Here is a 15,774-nt window from a genome sequence, read left to right on the forward strand (position 1 = left end):
AATATCTAAAACAATAACCAAAATCCAAAGATTTATTTTACTTCTTCCAAAGTAGTTTTACTCATCAATATCATTCCTCACCATTGGAATTGTAGCCCCTGCATTGTCTTATAGGGTTGCCATACTTCACATCTTGCCTCCGACTCCGCCTACAAGATTTAAACCACCAATAGCAAATGAGGAAATGAATTCAAACAAATCTCATGGTGAGTTCAAGTCCTCCTGGGAAGTTCGCATTTACGATTTGGGAAGTCGTCTTTACGACGTCAGCAAGATGGTGGGGTACCTTCTCTTAATTAAGGTTTTTAAACTCTACTACTAAAAAACAAAGAATGTGCATCAGGTGTGCTTTGCTTTTTTATGTTTTTAATTCATTTATGAAGCCACTAAAAACTTTATTGTTACATACAATATTGTTATATTACAATGCTATTATATTTTGTGCAGACAATTTGCTTATTTTGTCGTAAATAAAAAAGCTTGACAATGTGCTGCTAAATACCTATAAGTATTGTGGTATTCCGCTATGTTTCTCACTGACCCCCCAACTCGTAAACTTCGTAAAAAGAAAATCCCGAGCTTCCCACTCGTATTTACGACTTTGTGGTGGTGTTCGTCTGCTTTAAACTCGTAAATATGATCTTTCTGACATGACTTGAACGCACCATTATATTGACACGTATTTTAAATACAGTGATGTGATGATAAAGACATTTACACACATGCAGCTCTCACCTTTTTTGGTTTGCAGAGTAGCGGGAGCAGGACTTTCCATCCCAGGCACAGTAAGGGTCTCTGGCCAAGCAGCAGTCAGCGCACGCCTCTCCGTACACATCACACCTGTGCAGAGCCAGATGAGTGACACCCGCCGCTGAACTTACATACAGCTGTTGCTACACACACACAAAGACAGGAAAATAAAAGTTACTTTCATTCAAAATACATCTAGTGATTCCAAGAATCCCAGGATTACGAATGTTCCTCATTTGTAACTAACTTTAAATAAAGCATCTGCTAAATGACAATGCAATGTAAACATTCCGTTTTAAACTATATATAATATTATTAACAAATTTACTATTAATATTTCAGAATTAGTTTTTTTTAAGTTTTGAATTCTAAATGAATTTGTTGTGCAGCTTACCCGTTTTGGGGAAATCTTCATAGTAATGATTGGAGTTGGAACCTGTAATATGAAAATAATTATATTTTATCAAATACAATAGTATAAGATATATGGGTGAATTTGGGTTGATTGGGACACTTTTTCTAAGTCATCTCATTGGCAAAAAGTCTCCCAATCATCCTGAATTCACTGTATAACGTAATTTTATATATTTTAAATTTTATAAAATATAATAACAAAAACAAATATAAATATAAAACACACAGTGACAAAAATGGAAGTGTAATGGAAAGATGATCTTACTCTAAAGACCTCCACCTCCTCCAGAACCAGCTCTTCAGTCTGCAAATCATCTCTGGGCAGGACAATAACTTTCTGAATGGTTCCTCTATCTGTAAATGACCAAAAGACAGGAGTCAGAAATATTTATAAAACATAATAATCTTTGGGACTGAATAAAGAATAAATATTCTTTAATTTTCTGAAAAGCCATCAAAAACAGAAGGTGTCAATAACTGTAGTTCACTACTGCATTTCTAGATCTAGAGCAGCTTTATTGTGTACAAAAGTGTTAATATTAACTATGTCGCACATTTGGTTGTTTGGAAATAAACAATGATTTAGAATTAGAAACATTTTCATTGTGGTCTCAGACTTTTTGGCTCCACAGTATGTATACTGTTTATGTATAAAATAAATATAACTATATAACTTAACAAGCCATCTGTATGTGTAGATGGGTAGTAAGTTCACCTGTTCCTAAGAAAAGAACTTCATAGTTGCCATCAGCAGCAGCCACTTGGTCCACTGTGATGGTGGTGAACTCATAATCCACATTGGTACGGACCACTAGGGGGCGCTTGTGGACTGGATAAACGGAATTGAACATGGTGGGATGGTTGCGCATGAAGTTGATAACCTCATCTGGGTAATCTTTAGTAGACTTCATGTTGGGGGTGAACGTCCCTCCTGGACACTAAGAATAGAAAGATAACATCAAATGTATATCAGCTTCTAAGAATTTCAAACATGAATGATTATTATTCTAAATGTTACTTGTGACACTTACTGTTCCTGGTCGGGGGTAAGGGATTTTACCCTGGTAGGCAACCCACTGGTAGTTTGGCCCTTCCTTATGAGCGAAAGGGCCATTAAAGACCATGCGGACATCAGCCATTGAATACACACATACTGCTGAACCTTTGAATACAGACCTAGAGATGTAGAAAGAGAAAGATTGATGTGTTGAGAAGATCTAGACACAGTATTAGACCAAATCACACAGGCCTTGAAAATGCAAAATTAGCAGCATTTTCACTAGTATTTTCACTTTTGACAGCACTGTAATGTCATAGTACAGATGTAAAATGAGTTGGGAATGCCTTTTAACAAATTAGCACAAATACAGATACAGATTGAGAGAGAGAGAGAGAGAGAACAAGAGACAGAGGGACAGATAGAGCTGTGAAATCACTAGCAGTTGATGGAGAGAGTCTTCACTATTATCACCAAGAATGGTACTTTTGGGTTTAAAGAGCTCAGACAGAGCCTGAGGGCTTCGCTGATTTAATCTACAGCTAGACTGTGAATTGTCATAACACACACAGTCTTGTGTATTTACAGTGGATGATTAGCATGTGAACCTCATCTAAAATGTTGCTTCCTCTGAGGCCATTGTATAATATTTCAGCGTGTACGAATATCCTCTCATAACTGCATCTGATAGTGGTGGTATTATGTAGATAAGTCCTTATGAGAATATCACATCTCAGATTCACAGAAAAGCTTCTTCCTTTGTGCTGTTAGAGGACTTGTACTACCGTCTGTGAAGCCTGCCAAACACTTGTTATTCAGTATGTTAGAGACAGTCCTCAGCAGTGGAGAAATGGGGGTGTTGCCCCGCGGGCAACTGGAGTGTGAATATGAAAGCAAATCTATTCAAGCTCCCTTGCCAATCTGATAAGTGGCTTGATTAGTAAGAGGCATCGAGGAGAAGTGAGGATTGGATCTCATATTTTGGGAGAGACCGTTGTGAACTTACGCACCCAGATACGGAGAAGACGCCGTAAATGACAGGATTCTTGATGTCTTGGGTTTTCTGGATGTACACGTCCCCTGAAAAGAAGATTGAATTACTTTAGTTCCTAGATTTAAAAAACAAATGAGCTATTTCACCTACTTCTGAAGTGTGTACTTTGGTGGTGACATTAAAAAAGTTAATTCTTTTGAGTATGTGGTGAGACAGTGAGCAGGTAATGGGACATATGACTGCATCTAGATACCACAGATTCCTTTGTTGCATAGCACCTTGAAACATTTAGCATCTAGCCTAATTCATTATTACTTAAGTGTTGTCAGCATTGTTTTTGGAATATAACATAAAACGTCCTTACTACCTGACTGATATCACTGAAATAGGTTTCCTTAGATAATTGCATTAGTCTCTGTGACAGCTATAGCTTCACATCAAAAAAGAGATAGTGAAGTGGCTCGCCCTTTTTCAGTCACTCATAAAATATAGAATGTTTTGATATTGCATTGTATTTGAAGGGCAGAGTTTTGGTGTGTGGTACAGGGATGGGGGATGCAGTAGCTGAGGTCTAATGTAGTGGCTAATTGATAGCAGAAATTAGCAAAACAGCTAAAATTGCTATCAGCCCCTTTGAGTTTTTAAATTTAAAATCTGCTATGGCAGCTTCGTTATTGCCTTCATCACTACTTTTGTACTATTCAAATATTAGCACACTGGAAATCCACTGGAAATTGAATGCCGTTTAGGCACCTCTGGCATGCTGTTCTCTATGGAGCCTCAAAAGGTGATTTTTTGAAATCTGATTTGAAAAATATTTTATTGCATTTGGCATTCTTATGCAAACCTGAGAAACTTTGCACTTACTTGCAAAACATTTGTGATTGAAATAATATGAGGTGAGAGAAAAAACTATATTTCTTATATTTAATTTCTGAGTGAATGCAAAGGTTGCAAACAAATGCAAAGTTTCTTGGGGAAACGCAATACTTTTGCTAGAGAACACACAAGTATTGAAATGTACTGTTCTTTTTCCTCATATCTCTTTTTTTTGTCCACTTAGGGGTTCTGTAGTTTTCAATGTACTATGATTTAGGACACACTAATTCCAATTTTGAACTTTATTTACGGTCCGGCAACAATGGCTAAACCAATGCAACAATGGCTAAACCAATGTCACAAGTTTGGGGGCAGAACTTCTTGTTTTTCCTGAACAATGGAAGATTGGCAAATTGTCAGAGAAACCTGTTTGAAAACATTCATTATTTTTGTAGCTCAATTTAACACAGCCAGTGACACTGAAATTGACACTGAAATTACTGTAGCTTAATGTCAGCAAGGCGCACAAAAAGTCAGATGTCTGTGAGTGTATGTGGGAAGACAATCAAATCTATCTCAGTTCAATTACATCACACAAAATACTTTGCATTGAGAAGACAATCCTTCCCTCTTACTGTTCTCCTCTGTCTTTGTCTCAGTCTCTGAAATTCTCCTGCTTATTTCGACACAAATTAACTGGTCCACAAACGATCAGTGATAGTGGGGCCGGGGGGGGGGGGGGGGGGGTTCACCGTAAGAGCAGTTTCTTGAGGGACATTGTAAGGGGGATGAGAGATAGAGGTACGTAGAAGAAGGGTGAAAAAAGGGCAGAAGAAAAGGAAACAAAAGGACACCCAGATAGTTTAAAATGTAAGGAGGGCGAGTGGTAAAAGAATAGACAGATGTCCCATCAAAAACAGAAAGAAGATGACCTCAGATGGATAGTCACGGCTAAACGGACTATTAAGTAATCAAGCGCTGAGGGAAAATCCCACACTACAGCGAACAAATCTCGCTCTAGCCAAGCCACAAAAAACAACCCATAAAACCTCACTGCCCCTCTGAGGATAAGGGAAAACATCCATGCAGTCAAAAACTCCACTGACAAGTTCATTCCTCAAACACAGTGACAGAGGGAGGGTGAATGCCCAACCACAGTGAGAAAGAGAGGGCAGAGACGGCGAAAGGAGTCCTGAGGGTACCTTGTGCGCTGTTACAGGAGCTGGGAAATGAAGCGCATAGAACGGTCGCTTACTCAATTTATGCACGTTGCAAAAGCAATAAAATTCCAGCATTCATGCGCTTACATTCATTTGCCTCTTAAGAGTGGCTGAGGCTGTTACAGCTGGTTTATCAGCCGATCCTATTCAGTCCTGTCAATCAAACTCTCCCACAACGGGAAAGACTCCATTTTGTGTAAGCCTGTTAAGATGCAGCTTACATGTATGCGTTACTTCACACATGTGCACATAAATGCACAATCATGTATGTAGCATAATGTCAAACCACAAATATAAGACATTTTTATATTAAGACAGTTTTAGGACAACTTTTTAAAAGCCTAATTTGTCATTTAAAGCTCTACAGAAACTACTCAGAACTGCTTGCCACTTTATATTTCTCACAGGCCCTTGTGGCACCTCACGCTACAGCACAAGTGCTAGACACTGCACATACAGGAAAGAGAGGAAATTACTTTTTCCAAGTTATACCCTCTGGAGAGACATATCCATTGAACCATCAGACATGAATGGTTTCCACAAATGAGCTATATCATGCCCTATCCTGAAATAAGAGGCTTCTTATTTCAGCAAGTATACCGTGAAAATGAACAGAACAGAACTGATTATAATGTGCATTCGGTGAACACCTCACTGTATATATGGAGTCAATCAAATGTTAAAGCTGTTTTATTCTATATTTTGTAATACAAGACTTATCCATAGAAACAAAACAGCATAAAATGTCCTCAAGGTAAATTAATTAGAAAGATTTATCAAATAATCAGTAGTACACTAACAAAAAGCATCTTTTTTTTTTTTTAGACGTACCATGACAACACGTTAAACTGGATGTTAGATGTTAGTACCATGGTATTCTTGGAAGCGCCATGGGGTACCTTTTAAAAATCATGCATAAATTTCAATTCCATTAAATATTTCAAAGTATTACCATCTGATCCATATACCATGGTAACATCACAGTACAGAATGTTTTGTAAGGGTCAGTATCATGGAATACATCAAGGTACCATGGTATTACACTTACTTAAAATATTTTAAAGTACCATGGTTTAATCGGATCATACCGATAGATTTCCATTGTGTGTGCTTTTTTTTAGGAAACTACTTTGAATTGTCCACTTGGACTGCTTGTATTTAATTTAAAATATCCTGTTAGAAATAATCAAATGCAAGCAGTCCAAGAATTTTTTTTTTTTTTCTGATGTTAGAACATTAAACCAGATTTGCTTTTGTCAGCATCCTGGTCTGAAGTCATGTAATAAAGATCAACTACGGTATGTAAAATATTCAACACCAGTCTCAGGAAATGATCCATAAACTACAACTTCGCAAAAAGAGAGACTTACGGAGCTCATCAAAATGTGTCTCAATGCCATCAGAGCCGGTCACAGAGCAGATGAGCCGAGCCTTCAGGAAAGTACTCCACTTATTCACCAGACAGCAGTGTCCTCCATCATCATTCTGTAGAGGAAGTGAGGTCATGTTAGCCATAAAGAATCACTGTTAGACACCACACAGATTCTAGCTGTAAAATTTGATATGATGGACACCTTGTGAAATAGAGACATTTCTTAACATCAGTATCTGTCCCTCTCTCAGGGCTATTTCTGTGGGTTTGCATTAACTGGCTGTGACTGGGTTGTAAACATTGGCTTTGAGCACTGCGCAGCCCCATCTGCTATGGACAGCAGCCAACTTCAATAATGAGACGCAGCGATGCCCGGTGACCAGCCGCCAGCAGCTACCCACTTATTACAAACATGCTTCTTTGATTCACATTAAAACAGCAAAAAATAACCAAGAAACAAGCGGTTGCTCATGTAGGAGGCATTGGACAATGATGGATCTGAGGACACTGAGAATCTGCCAATCAACAGTTCTGTCCTGTAGGACTGATTTCTTTAGCATCATGTTCAGCATAGGAACACCCAATAATTGAAAAATGTATAGTAAATTATAAGAATACCGAATGGGAATACGTCAACAATTATTCACCCTCATGTTGTTCCAAACTCATGTGACTTACTTTCTTCTGTTGAAAATGTTGAAAAATGTACTTTTCTGTGCAGTTACAAATGTGGAGTCTTCTGAAGCCACATGAAATCTTTGTGCAAGGAGGACCGAAACTTATAAATAAAGCAGTATGATATTGACAGCCACACCAGATCTCTTTGGTGTGTTAGAGATGTAGCAATTTCCAATGTGAATGAGTCATACTTGAGTCAGTTATTTACAATGAATCAGTTTACAAAAAACAATCTAACTGATTTGTCCTTGAAGAAGAGTAATCCTGTTATTGAGCTCAACTCACTGACTGACTGATTTGGATGCACTTACTAGAGGGGATGATTATCAAAGAATAATGACTTAAATTTTAGTCTGTTATGCATACAACGCTATTGCATATTGTGGCAATGTGACATGTTGTCTGGACACTTTTATGATGCTTTTATAGTTCTTTTTGAAGACTTAAAAGCTCCAGTCCTCATTCTTCGTAACTGCATGGAAAAGCCCAAACACATTCTTTAAAAATTTCTCAGTGTATAATTGAAGAAAGAAAGTCATGCAACTTGAAGGCAAATAAGTGAACTATTCCTTTAAGGATATGTAGATATGTTGTACTGGAATAAAAGACAAAGGTTAAGAAAATGTCACACCAAACAAATTCTGCCAATCCTGGACTGAGCCATGGGAGTCTGACCCATCTCAGAGGCCTTCTCACGGAAGAAGAAATACAGCTTGTCGTCATTCTTTTCTGCACTATCAGGGATGAGCTGAGCATGGACGAATGTTGGATCTGAAGGAAAAAGAAAAAGAGGGATAGGAAGGGAAAAACCAGCAAAAGAGATAAATCATAGATGGAGCAAAAAGCAAAGAGGGAAAAAAAGGAGAGCCAAGGGATGATATTAAATAACATTCACTAGAAAAGTGCAACTAATACAAAGTGCATGATGACCTCTCTCACTGTTAGTCTACCCTCTCATTCACTATACTGAACAGTCTGAAAGAATCTCTTTGAAGCCAGTGATGATTATTACAGTAAATACTAGTAACCAAAAAGGCAAAACTAAAGTAAAAAATCTGGGCCAAGGAGACACACGTAATTCAAGAGAAGCCCAGTCTAAAACATTCAAGAATTAGTGTACTATTTGTGAACCATTAATGAAAACTATTAGATGAAAGGTAGCTGTAAAAAACACATTTTTGTTAACTACAATAAAAATAAAAGCATGAATTTGAAAAAGAACATTATCAGCAAGTCCTGCAGCATGCTGTTGTTGTGAATTTGGCAAATAAAATTCAGAATTAATTATATTATTTTGAGTATGGTGCTGTCATATAGTGTGTTTACTCACCAGTAGATGGAACAATCTGTGGTTTTACATATAAAAAATAAACTATATAGAGCATAAATTAATAAATAAATAATTTTCTTAAAAAAAATAGTGAAATTCTCGCAGCAATGATCCAGTCAGGCATTTTAATAAAGGTCAAGGATTGAGCTTAACTAAGCAGTAATTGCTTGAGGGAAATAGTTTTTTCCCCCCAAGTTTATTAAATATGAGGTTAGTGTGCAGGAGGTAGGATGAAGGGTCAGTGTTGAATATTCATATCTGGCACTTTCTCCACTAAACAAAGAACTTTTTCTTGGTGGTACGCCATGGTTCAAACATTTTGTGCATACCGTGGAGCCAGCGGGAGTTATACTGGTCGGTCCTCATGGCTGTGTGTTTGCCCAATGTGCGAAAGATGGCCGAGTCTGTTCCCATAAAATCAATGTAGACGCCGGCATACAGCTGGCCATCTGCCAAAATGGAGTGAGCATAAGGGAGATAAAGAGATGTAGACAGATAAATTGAGAAAAATGAGCTCATCCAAGTCTGAAACAAAGGAAATGATACTTTGTATAAGTATGATGACAATGAGAGGTACGTACTTATCAAAGCTGAGACGCTGTTTAGTTTGGGGTCGTAGGGGCATTTCCCTTTCCCAGAATCTACTTTACCAGGCTCCAGTCGGAAAATGTATTCCTGGAATGGGGAGAGCATGAAGGTTTCATTAATGAGAGCACAACTGATCACATTAGATGAGCAGTATTGATTCTCTTTCCAATGTTTAAGAGTGTGTGAAGGTATAGCCAGGAAGTGAAATGCGGACAGGTTCGCTGGGATAAATGGAAAAATAACTAGTTGGGGCTGTAATAAAACTGAAATATGTTTAGGTAACCTATTGCGTGTGTGTTTTTTTTAATGTTGGCTTTTTACATATTGTCTAATGCCAACAGCAATATCTTGCCATTTGACAAAAGGGAGCTGGTGAGAAACTGCCCAGAAGAAAGAAATTAATGCCATAATCCAAAGTTTCCAAGGTTCTTGGTAGTTGCCAAAGAAAATGAACAGTTTCTTACAATCAGCTTCTCAACATTTGGATATAAAACTGTCTATATGGCTTCTTTGGGTTAGTGACAATTATTCAATTCTGGTATTTAGGAAAACAAGATCTTGCTTCATGCTAAAAGCTTCACTCTACTCCATGCAGTTTGCATGCTAGCTACAGTCAAAAAGTTGCAAACATTTTTTTTAAAGTATGGTGACTGCTGTGTTTGCACCAAATATGTAGCCTACAGCAAGTGGAAATGTCTAACATGAATTAACACATTAATTAAAATCTAAGCAGAGGTGTAGAAGGACATCTAAAGAGTCTACAAAATGCCGCTAAAAATATATCAGCAATTCAGCAGATTCAAGTCTCAACGAAAGACTTGTTTTGTATAATATACAAATATTTTTTGGATCCTTTGTAAGATTTACACGCACACCGCAAATGTAATATAAGCCACCGATCAAATCTGAGCTGACTAACCACTTTTTAGCATGATGGAGTGTGGGTGTGGGAGTAATCTCTGCACGTTCTGCTAGATATCTGCGCCAAAGGCAGGCTTTGGACAAGTGTAGGCAAACTTGAGAAAGACAAGCTCTAAAGACAACATTTCCTCTGCTGTTTCTCTCAACGCCGAAAACCAGCTGTTGAAAAACCAAATACTGTGAGAACAGAACCTTTCCTTAAACTCCTAAGTAAAAAAAAGACCCAATCATCTAGAAACCCAAATGCATCTTAAAAAATAAGTCCAAAATAAAGTTAAAAAAAGGACTTCAATCCCATTGTTCACAACAAAGGGAAGAGTTCATTTCCCACCTTGGGTGCGTATGGTTCTGGTGAGGCACTAGGGTCTGCAGCTCGACTGGTTCGGCCTCCTGCGCGAGGCATCTGATCTTGGAGCAAGCCCTATAAAACAAGGTGTGTGCCTCAATAAAGTCCTGTTTCTATGAATTCAGGACCCAAGAGAACATCCCAGACTGTGTCCAAACAAGGAAGATGCTGATATGCTAAAAAAGATGGCTGCCGTTTGGTGTATCCATTGAGGACAAAGAAGATGAGCAGATGTTAAGTTGTGTTTAAAACATGCACATGCTGGGAAACCTTGTGAGCACATGAACTGCCCTTTTCATGCATATGAAAGAAACAGATATGCAAATTTCAGAACCCCATTAAACATGAACAAATACAGCAGGATCCGAAAACCTGAAACCACAAGTGAAAATGCTAATTTTTCATTTTTCTAATTTCAGAAAAAAATTTGTTCATTACAAATCAATATGTGACTGAAAATTTTAAAAACTGAAAAGGGGTTCACATGATTAATGTCCCAAATTTGCTAATATTTGAATAGTAACCTAGAAAGAGCACATGATTTTGAATAATTTTTCATTATCCCAGATTTGCATTGTGATTTCAGACTTTTTTCCACCACAGTATGTATGAACAAATTTCTGAATAATTTTCCTGTGGTCAGTGGTTAATGATGGTATGTGGTCATGGGAAAGAAGGGAGGTGGAATAAGGACTGTTTAAATGCTATTACCCTCCTAAACACTAGGAAAAGTTTTTAAGTAACAGTGTCAAAAGACATGCAGGTGGTAAAGATTATCCTGTTTGTTCTAGGGTGGGGAAACATTCCTCTCTAATGACATAATACCTTTTGAATAAGGTAGCCAACAGTTTGAACCCTTGACCTGCAAATGGTAGCAGGTGACCTGCGAATGATAGTTTACCTGTGCCCTTTGACCTCTGTCCACATAGGTACAGATGGGGTTATAAGCTCCCGTTCCACACACATACAGGTGAGTCCTGTTCCATGACTCGATTAGACGGATGAAATTACCACACTCGCCCTGACGACACAGAACATAATGATATCAGTGATGCTGTCATCGTAAAACAATACTTCCAGATGCTTACATGCTCATGTTGGAATAACTAGTTTAGGATTTACAAATACTGCGGTACATTTCTTACATTGATGTCTTTCCCTGAGAGGACACACTCAGTCCTCCTCTGAGGAGCCACAGGCCAGTGAATCTGAGGAGAAAGACAGTGATAAATAAACAGTCATCCTAATCCAGGGAACAGATTCAAATTTACTACTGCCAAGCCTTGCTTATAGTTTTGTTTGTTGCAATTTGTCTGGTGTAATTGAGAAATCTTACAATGAGGGGCTCTTTGTTGATGTCATTCAGGTCAAGAGACAGGATGTAGTCCTTGCTGCCCACGTACATGCGATCATGGTCCTCGTCCATACGAAGGATTCTATAGTCCGTCGAATTGAGCAGGAAGGCAAAGTGATGGGCGGTTCCAGTAGACTTCAGCTCTATAAAAAAAATTGTTTTTTAATTTAATTTCATTTATATATTTAGCAGAGGCTTTTATTGAAAGTGACACACAAATGAGGAAAAACAACTTAGAATTTTTTTGATTTTATTTTTTATAAAAAAACCTTTTATATGGTTATGGAAATGCTGAAATGTCATTTATGCCTCTCGCAGCACTAAATGTAACTGCAAAAATAATGACCGTTTCAAACAAGTTTCCACATCTGCATTCGGCTCAACCGACTGCATGGGTTTGGGGTGGGGCTACCCAAAGTAGCCAATGTAGCTGTGTTGCAAACTCTTGGTTTTGGGCACTTAAACTGAACAACTCTGCAGAAAAGCATCCCAGATGAGACTTAAACCCACAATTCTAAGCTTAGGAGGCCAGAACCTTTTCATTAGCCCACCGGGACTGTTGGTCGCAGTGTTTTATTGCCTATTTGTTTTATTTACAGTAGTTTCTGGAATTCTTATGGAACAGTAGAACTTGTCAGTACAATAAATGAAATGCAACTCTGTTGGATTATTAACATTATTGAAGATAATAAGGGAAACAAAATAACAGAAACAGCCTGAATACTTATCAACACCTCAGAAGATTTTTTAAATATAATAGGCTTTCTACCGGATGCATGTCCATGCTCCAAATCCGCAAACGCTAAAAGGGCTCACACACAATAAATCCAAACACAGTAAGTGTTGCCAAGTCACAGTAGTTCCTCAATAAAACAGCATCTGTACAGCTGTATGGATATGACCAGGCTGCAGTCTCTGCTGAGCTGGCTGGAGGGTTTCCCTGAGGTTCAATGCCCTGGATACATTCCTAGGTCCTTTGTTATTATTATTTTTTCAGCCCTGTTTTTACAGGGTGGATTTCTTATGAATTTTTGTCTCTCGGAGAGTTCTCTTGGGGCCTCTCAGAGTCTTATATTTAAATACTACTACTAAAACTGGTGTGTCATGCTTTATTTTCCTCTTCCTCAAACAAGCTTAGTTCCTTTTGTTGGAAATTGAGTACAGTATGTGGTCTGAGACCTCCATGCATGGGATATTTAACTATGCATGCTCATTTTTGTTTTAACTATGCATGCTCATTTTTGTATTTAGATTAGTTTTACTGTAATCTAACACTCACAAGTTAATCTTCAAAAACACAAATAATTTAAAAATGTAATCTTTAGCAAATATATAAATGAATATAAATTTTTCATAATGAAATTCTCAATGCATCCCTCCAGTTATCATGAACCAATACCGGTATACGTTATAGTTCATGGAGTCCACCGCGCACTCTCTTTGGATGACCATGGAGGACTGTGTTGTAAGTTCCACTTTTGCAGAGGTAGAAGGAAACCTTTGGAAACCTTCACTATTGAAGGAAACCTTTGGAGAATGGAATGCCACGACTTAACACAACATATTAGCTTCTGTCTCTGATAAGGTCTACCTGAGAATCAACTGCAGAATGTTGGATGGCTTAATAATGCATTGCAGATAGTTGGCAAAGCATACAAAACAAAGAATGGCCAAGCAAAATTTCAATTTCAAATCTTACTGTAACAGTTCCCCAACCATTCAGTTGTGAAACAGATCTGTGCTGAAAGTCTTGACCAAAAAAAACAAAGGTCAGATTTTCCACTTCATAATAAAAAGAGACACCAGACCACGTAACACCATCATCAGAGTTTAAAAAGACATAATTTCTGATTGCTCAAGGCCTAATGGATGGAAAAGTGCCTTCAAAATGTCTTTCAAAATGTACGAAATAGTCTATAATATAACCGCAAGTACATGATGTCTACATAGATGTAACAAAACACTTTTAAAATAGTATAAATGCGGCCTGCTTACTTTCTTGACTTGGTAATTGTTTGTGGTTTGTATAGCAATGATGATTCATGAAATTTTGCTTTAGAAAGAATCACAAAGTCAAACAAGACTAAATGACATAAAATATCTCGGAATTTACTTTTCCTAAAACATATTATGTTTTGGATCAACTGTCTTATAAAAAGGAATCAGACTTAATCGTCACAGGAATTAGGTTTTTTAAAATTTTAACAACAACAACAACAACAAAAAGTTATTCTAGAACAAGATTCAATAATCAAGCTTGGCAAATGTTTCACTGGAAAGTTGGGGAATCTAGAGGAACGTACAAGCCACAGAGAAGCACTCGTCTCTGCAAAGTACCAGTATATGAACGTTCTATCAGAAGACACAATCTACTCTGCTCTTATACAAAGAGATTTAGCACGGGCCGCAGACAACATAAAATCTCATTTACCTGTGTGGGCATTCCTGGCACATAGCAAGAATTCCTCATCTCTTTCTCTTTTCAGGGTTCTAATTAAGCACAAGGGCAGGTCCACCATGTTCCAACAAGTTCTCAGCCATGTCTCTGTCTTTGTCAGCACTAATAATGCAGTTAAGTAACAATCTCTATAAAGAGAATAGCAAGTGAACATTTTTCCATGACATAAGTGTTATTATTTTTAATGAGAGCGAGTTTTGTACTGCCACACTTTAACCCAACATCTTTAACATCTCAGACCTGAAGCTGGGGGGAATGTGTTGTAAGCCAGATTTGAACTGGCTTGTGTCAGAGCACATGCTCTAACTGCTAGGCCATGGCTTCAAACTTTTATTTCTCTATTTTTTTATTAAAGTTTTAGTTTTTAACTGTTTTATAACCTGCTTTAATTGTAAGAACTAATTATTTGAATGTCGGTATGAAACAGAGGTTGCGATAGCTTTTTCTTCCCTATTGTGAGTGAAACGGTTTCTCAAACAAGAAAAAATGTAGGACGGGACTTGAGTTTGTTCATCAGGAATTGATTGGATTATTGTGGTTTGCTATTGGTCGATCTCATGTGAGTGACAGGTTGTCCCGCCCTTGCGCCACTAAACACATCATCAGGGAAAAAAAGAGATGCCGCTACAAGAGGGAAGGGAAGTTATTATTAAAGATTTTGAGAGTAATTGAATTAAATTATAATGATGTGAATATATAAATAATTTATTATCAATACTGAAATATTCCATAAAAAAACTAAAACAAGAATTGTCCCATTTGATTTCATGGTGACAAGAGTGTATAAAAGCAGCAAAGACATCTGGATACTGAGGCAACTAGTTTTTAGTACTATGAGGACTCAGTGAGGTCTAAATTTAAACACACACACACACACACACACAGACACAGACAGAACTTTATCTTTGGAGTCTTTGGATCTTTATTCTTTACCTTCAGCTATCCAGCCTAAATGATCACTTGAAGATTAGGTCTTATCTCTTGGCTTCAAAGGGCTGTCACTTGACAGCTCGCATGGATTTGAGTGACCAGTTGAAGGACGGTGGACCAAATTTAATGGGGAGAGAGACCTTACCTGCACTGCTTGCTATCATTGAGTTGTGTGTGTGATTCAATCTAACCGAATGAAAACTTTCCTGTCACGTTCGGCATGTGTATGAGGCATTGATTTTAACAGCCCTCATCCCTGACAGAGGATTACTGCATTACCCTTATCTTCTGGGAAGACAGGGCAGGGTGATTAAAGTAAAGGATTTAATCAAACCACACAGATAAAATGTCTTTTTTCTTCTCTCTCATCTGTCCATCAAAATCTTATGACAAATAAGGGCAAAAGAAACAGATAAACTTACAACTTGCTGAGTGCCCACCTGTGGTAGAAGTTCCCAGCTCAGAAGTCACGAGGGACACATTCAAACGATTTAGATGAGAGGGCCACAATATATACATCTCGACACTTAATCAAATAAATGTATTTTATTACATTAAATAACAAAATATCAAACCAAGTGGCAACTAACTTAACTTTTCATC

General features: G+C 37.7%; 1 protein-coding gene across 2 annotated transcripts in view; it reads right to left on the reverse strand.

Annotated features, from left to right (window-relative positions):
- sema3fa (sema domain, immunoglobulin domain (Ig), short basic domain, secreted, (semaphorin) 3Fa) overlaps positions 1-15,774 on the reverse strand; it is a 50,681-nt gene that overhangs the window by 3,215 nt on the left and 31,692 nt on the right. The window contains exons 3-17 of one of the 2 annotated variants that reach the window (XM_084128175.1): positions 11,766-11,926; positions 11,575-11,637; positions 11,331-11,450; positions 10,415-10,504; positions 9,156-9,249; positions 8,904-9,023; positions 7,876-8,015; positions 6,565-6,679; positions 3,172-3,241; positions 2,196-2,340; positions 1,880-2,102; positions 1,430-1,518; positions 1,145-1,186; positions 736-893; positions 82-149 (exon numbers count right to left, since the gene is read on the reverse strand). In XM_084128175.1, coding sequence (XP_083984301.1) covers positions 82-149; positions 736-893; positions 1,145-1,186; positions 1,430-1,518; positions 1,880-2,102; positions 2,196-2,340; positions 3,172-3,241; positions 6,565-6,679; positions 7,876-8,015; positions 8,904-9,023; positions 9,156-9,249; positions 10,415-10,504; positions 11,331-11,450; positions 11,575-11,637; positions 11,766-11,926 — 1,698 coding nt within the window. The remainder of the gene's footprint in view (positions 1-81; positions 150-735; positions 894-1,144; positions 1,187-1,429; positions 1,519-1,879; positions 2,103-2,195; positions 2,341-3,171; positions 3,242-6,564; positions 6,680-7,875; positions 8,016-8,903; positions 9,024-9,155; positions 9,250-10,414; positions 10,505-11,330; positions 11,451-11,574; positions 11,638-11,765; positions 11,927-15,774) is intronic. The other variant, XM_084128176.1, reaches the window with a different exon arrangement.

This window comes from Abramis brama, assembly GCF_963993115.1.
Source record: "Abramis brama genome assembly, chromosome: 11".
NCBI lineage: Eukaryota > Metazoa > Chordata > Actinopteri > Cypriniformes > Leuciscidae > Abramis > Abramis brama.